This window comes from Cryptotermes secundus, unplaced genomic scaffold, assembly GCF_002891405.2.
Source record: "Cryptotermes secundus unplaced genomic scaffold, Csec_1.0 scaffold371, whole genome shotgun sequence".
Taxonomy (NCBI): Eukaryota; Metazoa; Arthropoda; class Insecta; order Blattodea; family Kalotermitidae; genus Cryptotermes; species Cryptotermes secundus.
The window spans coordinates 915,762-930,218 of NW_019741978.1; the positions used below are offsets into that span (position 1 = coordinate 915,762).

Sequence of the window (14,457 nt, forward strand, 5' to 3'; positions counted from 1 at the left end):
CTTATGGATCAGTGATCCTAGAAGACGTAATGTGGGATTTATGGTGCCAGAATTGTCATTGGAGCAGTTTTTCTTCGAATGCTTCGGTTTCCCCTGCCAATTCTCATTCCACCAACTGCTCCATATTCATTAATCACCCTTTTATTTTATTGCTAGAGGGGTGGGACTAAGTCCCTTGTACTGCGGCCACTTCTGGCCTCTTGTACCAGCCCCAGATGATAGGTGAGGATGATTGTGGAGCAATTGGTGGAATGAAGATTGGCAGGGGAAACCTAAGTACTCGGAGAAAACTTGCTCCAGCGCCACTTTGTCCACCACAAATCCCACTTGACCAGACCCGGGATCGAACCCGGGCCGCCGCGGTGTTTCGTTATATACTTAAAAGAAGTAGACAAATTTTAAACAAATTGAAGATAAATTCGGGAATATGGGAAGGAAATCTCTTGAATTCGGGCTAGTAATGCCACTGATTCTGATTAAATTTACAAATTTTCTTTCGTTAAGAAAGGACAGGAATTATGTATCCTTCAATCTGGGCGAATGAAGAACCTGCAGCCACATGCTGTAGGTATGGAGCAGTAGCGGTGCTTGGTAGACCAGACCAGTGGTTTCCAGTCGGCCCCTTCAAAGTAACACACACTTGAAGAAAGCAGTCTTCTGCGATGTGGCACAATGTAGATGTGCTGTTAACCGACGTTTCGGAGGAACGTATCGCCTCCATCTTCAGGGTAGGGGGATAAATAAGAAATCCGCAAGCAGTACACGTTCCTCATCCACATCCCAGAAGACTGTTTTGTTTATAGTCGCCGCCGTGAAAACCTCAAATCTAACACACACTTCATCGAGCTCCCCTCAATTCCAAAAATTTGTATGTTTAAAGAAGAGTCTTATCAGTTTTCTTTTTAAAATCGACAAATATTAGGTTTCATCAAACAATAATATTGTTTATTTAAACTCCGCAGTTTTAGTCCGCAAGCGAACTATACCGACCGAGCGACCTTCGCCAACTTTAGCGGATGGAGGGTGTCGCGTGGTCAGTGCAACGAATCCCCAAGGCCTTTAATCTCGGTTTTCTAGACTGGAGCCGCAAGTTCCTTGAAATAGCTCCTCAATTATCCTTACGAGGTTGGGTGGATCCCGTTCTAGACCCACTACTTCTCAGTGGTAGCACCAGGAATCAAACCCGGACCTCTGGATCTGTAGCCAGGACCTCTGACCAGTAGACCACAGAGTCAGTCATTATTTATTTATCAATATTTTATAATCAAATGAAATTACTCGTAAACATCATTCTTTGACGCGTTGAGGATTACAGTTTATTAATTTTTACTGCATAATTTTTCCACAATGTCCCATGACCTCTTAACCAACTACTTGTGCTCCCACAGGGGGACGCGCCCCATGCTTTAGCAACCACTGGGTTAGAGACACTAGCGCTGTCAGTGTCTTCGAATGACATGTAGCTGGGTACCATCTTGGTGACCTTCAAAGTGGAAGAGGGTGAAAGTTTGCCAATGTGGGTAAGGCAGCGTGGTGAGCAAAACTTATAATCTGTAAGAAAGCTGGGACAGCTGGGACAGTTGGAAGGGTGTGCTTAGACTGGAAGATTCGTTCATAGAACTGCGAATTGATATCCTTTGAATACTTGAGTTCAGGATGTCAAATTATCGTATGCAATATGGGTTTTAAGCCTTTGCTTATTTACTGGAGCGAATGTGGACACGAATACTGTGTATTTGGGACACACCAGAATTGTTAAAAGTGCTACAGTATTTCATGTGCATCTGTGCTGAAGGTGACACACTTCACTCAGGTAGACTAATGACTAGAGGAACCCTTCAGTGTAGAAAAATGAACAGCACAACGTGGTGAATTGATGTCGCCTGAGAAGAAATGTAAGTATTTTTGTTTTTGTTCGGTATAGTAATATTGAATGCCTCAAAACTCAATAGTTACTAGGGGGATTAATGCTGCTAATTATGTTTAGTGTTTGTTTTTATTAGTAACTATAAATAAAACAAGATTTCAGAAACTGCTATAAGTTGTTATCGCGTTACGGAGTTCTTCCTATGTTTGTATGTGCACGGGACCAAACTGAAAGCAAACAGAATATTCCTCTAAGTGTAGATCGTGTCATACTGCAATTCCTAATAGACAGCAATGCTGCTTCCTTTACAATACGATATTTAGAAATTCCTATGTTATAAAATCTGTCAGAGGACTCTACGAAGAAGTCGATATTCTTGAAAATCAGAATTTTTAACTAAGATGACTATGTTATGTATCTGTATATGTTTATCGGTTGCTGTACGTATACTTGCACAGATGGGCTCGGCCGCGCCTGGACCCAGAGCCACAGAGTGCGTCTTCTGTCTTCAAGCGTCCTGAACTCAACAGAAAATTGTATTAACTTTGCATTTATTTCTATTTTGTACACATTTTAGAGTGACAGTATCCTCATATAGTTGTCATCACTTTCTGCAGTTACGTAATATACCCCCCTCATGGTCATATTTTACTGTCTCAGATTCGAGACTCCCCAAACCTGGAGGGCCAGGTCCTCATATTTATATCCCCCCAGGAGGAGGGTGACCCAGTTGTACCCCAGGCACTGGGTTCCTTTTCGTCGCCTCCTACGACTTGCAGGGCTGAGGTTGTACGCGGGGGTACCCATAAACGACATTTGTTGTCCCATATAAACCTTCGGCAGGGACCGCGCATAGAAAACAGCTTCTATTATTGTAGAAGTGTTCACAGTTCTGTTGCCTAGCGCTGGGCATGGCGCGGACCACACTGAAAACACTTCTGTTTTCCAGAATTGTTGAGTAATCTAGTAACTGACTGTTTACATAGAATCTGTCTTCACAGGGACTTGTTTACCGATCCGTTGCCAAGCAATGGGTGTACATGTAAGGTTAGAGTGGCGTATTAGACCAGTGTTTCTCAACCGACGGGCCGCGGCCTGACAAAGGTTGAGAACCACTGTATTAGACCACTGTGCACCAACCTGCGAATTCGGACAGCTTGGACATTTTGATTTACATCCGGTTAGGTTCCACATTCACCTGTATGTTCATGCAGAGGTTGGTCAGACTGGGTTAGGTGCGGTGTGTGAGGTTAAGTGAAGTTGGGTTAGAGTTTCAGGTTCCTGCAAATGTACCTGAGCTTTGAAATGGTAGGTAAATGTTGCCTGTCATGGTTCTACTCAGTACTCTTCAAAATTAGACAACTACCGATTCCTTCCACATCCTTTGCCATTTATTATTCATTCAATCATACCGCCACTCAAAGCTATGTATCCTGGCAACATTGTTAAACAAATTATAAATTAGATTCCAGTAGTTTTCGTTCAGGCATTTTATTTTGTGTGATGTAAAATTATGACATGACGTCCTTCAGAATATTTTCGTTTAACTTACAGTTTAATACGCTCAAGAAAATCGAGATTAACGGCCGTGGGAATCCGTTGCTCTGACCACGCGACACCATCTATCCGTAAATATTGGTACTAACTTCGCCGACAAGCGGCGGTCGCTCGAACGGTATAGTTCGCTTGCGGACTAAAGGTTACGGAGTTTCAGTTTAATATCCTTAGTTAACAGCTTTAACGAGAAATCTGAAATGTAGTTTGTAGACAGATCACATACATCACAAAGTATGTAAAGACCTATAAACCAATGAGTCAAGAGTTACAAAAATTGAAGTGGTGAGAAATTTTGTGTTCACATCAGAGAAGTTTAACTCAGATTCTGTATGTAACTCAAGTAGGCCTATTAAATTCTTCCTTAAAAGGAGATAGTAGCAGTAGTAATTTTAAAAACAAGCTGTAAAATTCTTGTTTGAATAAGATTCAATCATAGGACAGCCCACACACGATTCCAGCATGCTAAACCATCAGCTAAAGGGAATTTTGTTGTAGGAATGTAAACTTACATCATCTAATAGGTATTTAACAGTGTAATGTTTGTAGGACTGCAAGTTTTCAGAGAGAAAATATATTTTATAGCTTCTCTCACTTTCTCTCATACGTATTACGGGATAGTGTTATGGCCACGAAAGAGATGGATACTGAGATTTTGGGGGTTTGACATATTTTAACCCCCCCCCAAATTACGAGATTAATTTATCTTTAGCAGACCGTCTATCTATCTGCCTGCGAATGTATATGTATGCATGATTGCATGGATTGATGGGTGTGCATGAGCCTGGTTGGGGCGAGACTGAGTCCACTCGGTACTATGGCCACTGTTAGCCTAGTGTACGAACTCAAGATAACAGATGATGGTGATAGAGGAGGAATTGGTGGAATGAAGTTTGGCAGGGGAAACCGAAGTACTAGGAGAAAACCTGCCCCAGCGCCACTTTGTCTAACACAAATCCCACATGACCAGATCCGGGGTTCGAACCCGGGCCTCCGCGGTGGGAAACCAGCGACTAACTACCTGAGCTATGGCACGGCCATTGCTTGGTATTTAAGAATTTATCCATCCTAGGTAGGTATTCAGTGAATCTGAATATTCCAGGTGGAGGTAGCAGTTTTCTTAGAAATGTTGGTAACGCTATACCACACGACAATACTTTACATAGTGACCGTCATGGGAAGTACATATCTCACGTTTATTTTGAAATCTCTGAATTAATTTGATGTAGGTATTTTGGGTTAGAAATATCAAGGAAATTTTGATGCAAAGAAAAATGTTTTGTCGTCTATTTACCAACAACAATAAAATCTATTTCCACATGAAGTTTCTTAAGACTTTATTAAAAATAAAAGCATCCTCAGTAGAGAGCATTTTAACAATTCTTCTGTAACAAGATTTAAACTTTCATTTGACATCTGTCTCTTTACATCAGATTCTTGCCCGGAATTTGTATGTACCCGTATTCGGTGTCGGCTTCCTAACGACACTATTCTCTGGTCATTCCGCCGGTTCTCCGTCATCTTTTTCCGGTTCCTCGGTTTGGCACACCCCGTCATTTCCGCTATTGGCGCTACTGTCGCTGTCCTCACTGCTCGTAGCTCTGTTGCAGATGAGGCTTGGTGCGCATGGGCAGCTCCCCACGTACGTAATTTTTTGTTGATCTTCTGGATTGTCGGTGACACTTTGGTATCCGTCACGTTGGCATTCCTGATTCAATGTTTGTAGTTTGGTGCATATATAGTCCTCCCCAACTGAAGGAAAGCAAAATATACAATGAGAAACACGTATATTTAAATTGCATACGAGGTATGAAATTTAATTACGTCATAATTTTCATTTGTACTCTTATACAGTTATTTGAACATGTTCCAAAAGTCATAACAAATCCTTAATATTTCACAAGGTATTGAAATTGTATATAAAATCCGAAATGCCATAGAAATACGAACATAATGACTTATGTCTTCTGGTGTGTAACGCCGTGTATTCCGGTTTTATATACATGACCGCCTCTGTAGTCTACTGGTCAGAGTTCCTGGCTACAGTTCCAGAGGTCATGGGTTCCACTCCCAGAACTACCAGATTTTCTGAGAAGTAGTGGTTCTGGAATGGGGTCCACTCAGCCTCGTGAGGATAATTGAGGAGTTATTTCAAGGAAATAGCGGCTAGATGCGTTGCGCTGACCACGCGACACCCTCTATCCGCAAAAGTTGGCACTAACTTCGCCGACAAGCGGCGGTCGCTCGGTCGGTACAGTTCGCCTGCGGACTAAAGGCCACAGAGTTGTTCTTGTTGCTGTACACGCTTCACGGCCTGTTTTTGAACCAAATATTTATTTCCTGAAAGGTCTCAAAAGCCATTCATTTGAATCCCTCACTGCACGAACTCGCAGATCTCAGTTTACGCGGGGAAATTGCCAAAATGGCGTAGATCATTAGCCGGAGAAGATAAGTAGAGGCGGAGAAGAGATAAAGCAAAAAATAATGAATGGAAGATGTAAACAAATTAATGCAGACAAATTATATACGTACAATATACAGGGTGTTTCACGACTTTAGGGCATAAGTTAAGTAGGTGATTTCCTAGGTCTTTGTGATCAAAATAGTTCATATAAACATGTGTCCGATTTTGGACGGTTACGGAGTTATGGCCGTTTTAAACTCAGAATAGAAGGTAACGATTGCTGATAATAAACGGAACAAAATAATAAACCAGCATAATACATGATACATTTAAAGTATGAATGTAAAGTTAACTTCGTGAAATTACCTTTAATTTGAATTGATTGGTGCTTAAAGCTGATTTTCGAAAATGCCACCACCGGCCGCAACACAGGCTGCCGCTCGGTTGTGAACCGCGCCGGACATACCAACCCACCACGCCTTAGGTACCTCTCAAGTGTCGAAATAACGAGAACGCTCTGTCTGTAGCTGGCTAAAAATAGCGACCCACCAGATGACGGACGCGGTTCACACGAGGGCGTGTACGGGAATGAAAAAACGGTCATAACTCCATAACCGTCCAAAATCGGATACATGTTTATATGAACTTTTTTGATCACAAAGACCTGGGAAATCACCTCCTGCAGTTATGCCCTGAAGTCGTGAAACACCCTGTATACGTGGTCTTCCTTTCCTGTTTTCTGAATATTCACTTATTTACGATTACCTAAATCGGGGAGACAGCGCGTCGGAGCCAATATTTTAAGAGAGGCTTTAAACTTCTCAGTAGAACAGCTGTCAGAGATGTTTCGAGATAAACTGTGCTTCGAGTACATGATGTAATTTCCAAAGCTTATTCTGTATTTTGTTTTAAATATTTGTGTAGCTTGTTAAGAGATGACGGAAGGTGTACTAGTGAAATTAAATCTAGGATTGCCATGGCAAAAGCTGCATTTAGCAAGAAGAAGAATCTTTTTACCAGCAAATTGGACTTAAATTTGAGGAAGAAACTAGTGAAATGCTACATTTGGAGCATAGCTCTGTATGGGGCTGAAACATGGACACTTAGGGCAGTGGATCAGAAACATCTGGAAAGTTTCGAAATGTGGTGTTGGAGAAGGATGGAGAAGATCAGTTGGACCGATTATGTGAGAAATGAAGAAGTGTTAATTAGAGTCAGTGAGCAGAGGAATATCCTACACGAAATAAGAAAACGGAAGGCTAATTGGATTGGTCATGTTTTACGCAGAAACTGCCTTCTAAAAGAAATTATCGAAGGAAAGATAGATGGGCAGATAGAAGTGACAAGAAGACGAGGAAGAAGACGTAAGAAGATGCTGGATGACCTTGGGGACAGAAGAGGATACTGTCATTTGAAGGAGAAAGCTCTAGATCGCATTAAATGGAGGAATTGTTTTGGAAGAGACTATGGACCTGTCGTCTTGACAGATTACTGATGATGATGATTCTGTATTTCAGCATCCTGTTGCACATCCATTTGTTTAAAGCTATTTGATATGTGCACCTTATGAGGTGGAATACGATTCTACGAAAGATTTTAATAGAGAAATTTTAATGGATTTTAAGTAATTATTTATGTTATTTTAAGTGGATAGCAACGCACGGTTTTAGAGCGCATCAAAGCAGTGTAGCAGTGGACGCATTAAAACACCTGAAGATGGCCATCTATGGCCGAAACATGTTGTGTTAAGTGTTAAATGGTCAATATTTTAATAATTGTTGTATTATTGACGGGCTGTGATTCTTAGACGTTCCAAAGCTTATGCTCACCTTCCAAGCAACAGTGGTCCTCTGGGCATTCGTTGCTCTCACAGTGCATCCTGGCGCCCTCCAGTAGGAACGTGTTGAAGCACAGCACCAGGACAACTGCACACAGGGCTGCCAACTTCTTCATATTCACTCCGGTCCTGCTACGTCCTGTTGCTAACAATATTTGGCTTTCATGACAATGACGCTAAACTTTTAAAGTACAGGGTGTTTCAAAAAGAGCTTTACAACTTTGAAAGCTTATATAAATTTATACAGAGGATATACACAACGTTTTGAACTGTCATAATGTAGCAAAACACACAGAGTTTAATACACGTGGTACTGTAGTACCCAATACCGCCACTGCGAGAGCTCCCGCAGTTGAAATCAAGATGGCTACTTTCACAGGTGCAGAGCGTACTCGTTGTGTGTTTTGGTTCGAAGAAACGAAGTCTGCTACACAAGTTCAAAGGAAATTTCGCACTAAGTATCGCAAGGAACCTCCCAGTAGGCCTACAATTTACTCCTAGCACAAGAATTTTGTTCAGACAAGATGTTCTGTGCGCCATGCGAAGCCACCCGGTCGGCCACGTGTTTCTGACGCTACAGTGGAACAGATTAGGGAGAGCTTCGTTTGAAGTCCATGAAAGTCAACGCGACGTGCGTCCCGGGAAACTGGTATTCCAAATGTTACTGTGTGGTGAGAGTTACGAAAACGTTTACACTTAAAAGCGTACAGACTATCCATCGTTCAACACCTTACGGATGCAGATAAGGTGGTTCGTAAGGACTTCTGTATCGGATACAAGACGATGAGAAGTTTCTGGACTTCGTAATTTTCAGTGATGAGAGCACGTTTCATGTCAGTGGTAAGGTCAATATAGACAATTGCAGGATCTGGGGCAGCGAAAATCCACGTGTCTCCCTGGAACATGTTCGTCATAGCCCAAAGGTGATCGTGTTTTGCGCCCTCAGCAAAGAAAGAGTGTACGGCCCCTTCTTCTTCATGGAGACGACCATTACCGGTAGCGTATATCTGGACATATCTGGAGTTCCTCATTCCACAGTTAGACGAAGATGACCAAGAAGAACGCGTTCACTTCCAGCAAGACGGCGCACCCCCTCATTACCTTGGAGAAGTGCGCGAGTACCTCAACGCCCGTTTCCCAGGTCGGTGGATTGGTAGAGCGGCGCCGATAGCATGGCCACCTCGTTCACCGGATCTCACTCCCCTGGATTCTTTCTTATGGGGATTCGTTAAAGATCGAGTGTTCGTACCACCTTTGCCTGCAAGTGTCGTTGAGCTCCGACCTCGAATTACTGCCTCAGTTGCAGAAGTGACGCCAGAGATGCTACGTAGCGTGTGGCAAGAGACTGACTACAGGTGGGACGTCTGCAGCATTACCAATGAAGTCACACTGAACCGTAACTATCCGAGGTAAAACTCGGTGTGGTTTGCTACATTATGACAGTTCAAAACGTTGTGTATGTCCTCTGTATAAATTTATATAAGCTTTCAAAGTTGTAAAGCTCTCTTTGAAACACCCTGTGTTACCACTCGAGGCATGGATATCTGTGTGCGTTTCTTCTGTGTTTGTATTGTTCTGTGCGAAGGTAGCTGCCTTGCGACGGACTGATCCCCCGTGCAAGGAGTCCTACCGACTGTGTATAGATTAAGAAACTGAAAAACGGCCAAGGTCCACGAGGGCTTTAGTGCCACAGATAGATATAGATACCTAGCCAGATAGATAGATAGCTGGTCTGGGTCTCTGTATGTCCCATTTACTTCTCATTATGAGCCTTATTTCTACAAACTGAGCTCCTTTATTTTATTATCTTTGGAGGGGGGTGAGACAGTCTACTTGTTACGTCGGCCACTATCTGGCCTGCTCTACCAGGTCCGAATGATAGAACAGAATGTGGAACAGTCGGTGGAATGAGAATTGGCAGGGGAAACCAAAGTACTCTGAGAAAATGTGCCTCAGTGCCACTTTGTCCACCACAAATCACATGTGACTTGACCTGGGCTCGAAGACTGGCCGCCGCGGTGGGAAGCTGGCGAATAACCGCCTGAGCTACGGCATGGCCTACAAACCGAGTTACTCGTCTTACTTACTTACTCATGGAGCTGAGCCCTTCTGGAGGAGCCGCCAATTCTGCAGCTACTCAAGAACTTACCAGCATTTTATGGAACCCGAAGGTTCATTACCGTGTTCACAAGAGCCCTCCACTGGTCCCTATCCTGAGCCAGATCTATCCAATCCATACCATCCCATCCTATCCCTCTAAGATCCATTCTAATATTGTCCACCCACCTACGCCTTGGTCTTTCCTGTGGTCTCTTTCCTTCTGGTTTTCCCACCAATATCCCATACGCATTCCTCGTGTCCCCCATTCCTGCTACATGACCTGCCAACCTCATCCTCATTGACTTGATCATTCAAATTATACTTGGAGAAGAGTACAAGTTATGAAGCTCCTCATTATGCAGTTTTCTCCAACCTGTCACTTCATTCATAGTGCAATTAAATGAAATATAAATACACACTAAAATATTTATAACCAGTCATAAAATTATATATATTAGGCCCTATAAATGAATGCATATCAGTGATTGTCGTGTTTATAAGTAATATCCGCCTTGAAAAAACCGTCTCTTACCTTCTTAATGAAGTTACAATGTCTTCAGACACTAACAACGTGAACTATTGGGCGATTTCTTGAAATCTTGAAAGTTGACTCAGATCGATCGTTGCAGAAATCTCAATGCAGTGCTGCGTTCCAAGTTCAGACGATTTATAACTGGGCTGAATAAATCCAAGTTTCATTATCAGTTCTGCATGAATTCGTAAGATATGTAGGTGAGAGTTCAGTGTATACAGTCTCTAGACTATGAGAGGCGCAGTCGTTCAGGTCGCGTGTGAGAGAACAGCTTTCTGTTTCTTGGCTATTTGCAGCAGTTTCATTGCAACTGCTTCAGTGCTATGAATGAAATTTCTCACTTACAGACTCTGATCAACTGCTCAGAGTAATTTAATTTCACAACAGTGGATATTTTGTAAGATTTGAGGTTTTCACGGCGGTGACTATGAAGCTTGTACCGGTTCTCACGGTCTCTTCGCCTGCGGATTTCTTATATTTTTCCTTCTACCCTGAAGATGGAGGCGATACGTTCCTCCGAAACGTCGGTTAACACCACATATACACGGCGCCAAATCCCAGAAGACTGTTTTTTTTTTATTGAATATTTTGTTTCTGTGTATTTTAGTCTTCAGTTGACATCGAAAATTACCCTATACCTAAGTTACCATGGATACACAAACAGAAGAATGCTTATTTTGCTAAATAAAATGCAGGAATCAAAGCATTGGAGAAGGGATTAGATATCGTACCTTCCTTTATAAGCAGACCCAAATTATGTATTTTCCACCCCCCATTTTATATAATGTAAAACTATCCCTGTAACAGGCCTTGGGAGCCCGTAGAGTTGTGAGAGTCGAGGTTCCCACATTTTCTAGACAATCGGATCAGTGATGGCGGTGAAGTTGTCAGCCTTAAGCGCCGGTCGCACTTGCTTCCAGGAAGTTTCCTGGTATACATTTCTGTTACAGGTGGAGTTGACCCCAGGGTCATATTTCGGTACCTCATAAAAATTTCAAACCAACTGAGAGATTTTTATGAAAGCTGTGTGACTTCGTATGAAAGACTGCCCCTTCTAAAATGAGATAAAATGTAAGGTTCAAGGAAACGGTGGACAAGTAGGCAGGGTTGAGCCACAGAAGCACAAAATTACGGCTGCTACTGGAACCATAACTTCAAATACTGCACGTCCAGTGTTCGTGGCTGGACGTCTGGATATTTGGTGCGCATCTGGAGTCTTCCCGGACGCATGTTTGACGTAATTGCCGTTACTTACGTTTCTGCTTCACTGAATTCTGTATCACGATCACGAAAACAACACACGATCAAACACCGATCTTATTCTGTTGACATCCTGTACGAGAATGCAGAGTTAATGAATTTGAAAATCTGATAGTAACTAAGCTAGTTGCCGGTCGCCGTAGCCGAGCGGTCTAAGGTATGAACTGTCTTCGCCCGCTCGGAAACATGGATCGTGGGTTCGAATCCCACACAAGGCTTCGATGTTTGGCATGTGTATGTGTTTATTCGGTGTTTGTGTTGTCCTGCGGTCAGGTGGAGGCCTTGCGACGAGCTGATCACCCGTCCCAGGAGTCCCACCGTCGGTAAAATGATCATGAAAATGAAAATCAGGCCAGGGCCCCAAAGGGGCTGTAGAGCAGGTGGGGAAAAAAGTAAGCTAGTCAAGAAATGAATTTCCTGCCTTTGAAGAACCTGACAGTTCTTTGCCGCATTTACAAAATCCAGCCATCTGAATCTCATCGTTAGCCAGCTCAAACTAATCTCCACCGTAACATCCAATGTCTCTAATGATATGAGACTGTCTACACGCCTGGCCCCGGAGTCACACCTTCCCTTTATGATAATGTAAAAGTTTCACATTTCACCAATTGTACAGGTCCTATTCATTTTAAACTTAATTTTATCAGTCAAGAAATATTAGGTTAAATCACAAATTAACTGGTCACAGTGGCCGATCGGTCGAAGGCATGAACTGTTTTCGTCCTCTCAAACACTGGGATCATAGGCATAGATACCTGTCCGCGTTTCTTCTGTGTTTGTGTTGTCCCGTGCAGGTAGCGGCCTTGCGACGGGCTGATCCCCCTCCCAAAGGGTACTACCAACTGTCTATAAGATTCATATTTCCAGATTAATTATGATGGAAACAGGCCAGATGACCTAATCCTTCATGGTAGAAGAAGAAGATCATAAATTGTGGAGTATTTTGGTATCTCCCCTCTGTTATGCCCAAATAACAAACTGAGTCACAGCTGTACAGGTCCAGATGTAAGGGAACCATTGTGCGAACGGCAGTTGTTTTCTCTTCGCAACCTAATGTACTTGCAAGGAGACGTATGCTTACGAAAGATATTGATTCAGCAGTAGGACATTCTGCTGTTCTTCAAAAAGAAGTTGTAATCTTCATTCAGTAGCCGTCGCGCGATAAGCCCTGCAGACAAGGGTCAAATAGTGGTCAGGAATGCCAAAGTTTCACTGCATAGACTCTTGTGCTTTCATTAAGTTGCTTCCTGTTGGAGGCTCAGTCGACCCCAGTACCATAGTGTGGTTGGATGGGTTAGGGAAATTGAAAAATCCAATCAAATCATCGGGAAGTGAACCAGCGACCTTTCGGCTTGTATCATAGTGCCTCAACCAACTACGCGTTCCCCCCAACGATTTCGATACAACATGGAATCCCGTGAACTGATATAAGATCTCCCAATTAAGTTATGCTACATATCGTCCGGGGAAGGTACAATAGGCCAGTTAGTGGCCGACGTACCAAATGTACTCACTCTTAACCCACTTCCAAGAAGAGTCCACTTGGTACGTCGGCCACTAATTGGCCTATTGTACCAACCCCGGACGATAGATGATTGTGGAGTAGTCGGTGGTATGAGAATTGGCAGGGGAGAAAACCTGTCCCAGTGCCACTTCGTCCACCAAGATGAAAATGACCTCTCTAATATTACGTAACAACGTTACAATTGCATTCTCGTGTGTAGTTACGTCACTATAGTCTAATCTTGAAAGAAGAAGAGGAAGAAGAAAAGACATTTCTGATGTTGACTGGAGCCTGAATTTGAACTACAGTTAGACCAGTTCATCTGGTCGCTTCGATACAGTGATGCCAAGCGGACTGAGACCACAGCTTACACTGATGAAGAGTAACAGCAGATGGTGGGGGATGCAGGAGGAACTGCAACACAGCTCTGAAGTTAAGCTTCGCTATTTGCCAAGTGAGTCACGTGTCGTTTCTGCAGGTAAAGCGCGAGTGGGGACCACATCGATTGCTCGTACTATAACCAAGAAACTGATTCCGTGAAGTCGAGTTCTTCTGGAGGATCTAATAATCTCTCTTCTTGCTCATAACGACCTGCCATTTGACCTAAACCTTTATCAAATGAGTTCAGCCGTTATCCTCACATTCTATTTCATTAAGATTTATTTCAATGTTATTTTTTCAGATATACAGAATGACAGGGTGTAACTGAAAGGAGCGGACAAATTTTGGGCACGAGTTCCACATACCAAAACAAGAACAAAAATGTCCATACCAACACTTGCCCGGAAACATTTAATTTGTAAGTTACGGCTGAAAGAATAAATTTTTAAGTACTCAAAATGCCCTCCATGAGATAAATGAAGGCCTCGGCACATCTCAACATGGACCACCGGGGTTAGTTCCTTTTTTTTCTTTCTTTCTTTTTTTTAGTTTCTCGGGATAGGGTGAGACTGTGTCCACTTTTTTTAATTCGCTTAGTGGGGTGTGGAGTCCCACTGGGTCCACTCGGCAAGGCGGCCACTGATTGGCCTATTGTAGCCTGCCCCGGGTGATTATTATGATGGAGAATTTGGTGGAATGAAGATTGGCAGGGGAAACCGAAGTACTCAGAGAAAACCTGCCCCAGCGCCACTTTGTCCACCACAAATTCCACTTGACCAGACCCGGGATCGAACCCGGGCCGCCGCTGTGGGAAGCCAGCGACTAACCGCTTGAGCTATGGTGCGGCCTAGACTGAGCTCTTAGTCGCAGGCTTCCCATCGAGGCGGTCCGGGTTCGAGCGCAGGTCAGATTGTGTTGGATTTATGGTGGACAAAATGGCACTGGGGTAGGCTTTCTGTGTAACTTAAAAGAAGAGTAACTTTCATAATTTTGCATTACAAATCACAGAAAATTGACG

The 14,457-nt window shown here is 43.1% G+C and overlaps 2 protein-coding genes across 4 annotated transcripts in view; one reads left to right on the forward strand and one right to left on the reverse strand.

Moving 5' to 3' along the window:
* Positions 1-1,469: 1,469 nt before the first annotated feature.
* Positions 1,470-14,457, forward strand: part of LOC111872884 (vascular endothelial growth factor receptor 1) — a 106,550-nt gene continuing 93,562 nt past the window's right edge. Inside the window, exon 1 of one of the 2 annotated variants that reach the window (XM_033754880.1) lies at positions 1,470-1,895. In XM_033754880.1, coding sequence (XP_033610771.1) covers positions 1,877-1,895 — 19 coding nt within the window. In that variant the 5' untranslated portion in view covers positions 1,470-1,876. The remainder of the gene's footprint in view (positions 1,896-14,457) is intronic. The other variant, XM_033754879.1, reaches the window with a different exon arrangement.
* Positions 4,732-10,430, reverse strand: LOC111872873. Of its 2 annotated transcripts, none has more exons than XM_023867115.2 (3): positions 10,295-10,430; positions 7,655-7,801; positions 4,732-5,173 (listed from the first exon to the last, which is right to left on the reverse strand). In XM_023867115.2, exons 2-3 carry the CDS (start codon positions 7,776-7,778, stop codon positions 4,920-4,922), a joined length of 378 nt encoding a protein of 125 aa, XP_023722883.1. In that variant the 5' UTR covers positions 7,779-7,801; positions 10,295-10,430; the 3' UTR covers positions 4,732-4,919. The 2 variants fall into 2 exon arrangements, with proteins under 2 accessions (XP_023722883.1, XP_023722880.1); XM_023867112.2 differs by having other exon boundaries at positions 7,655-7,807; positions 10,295-10,429.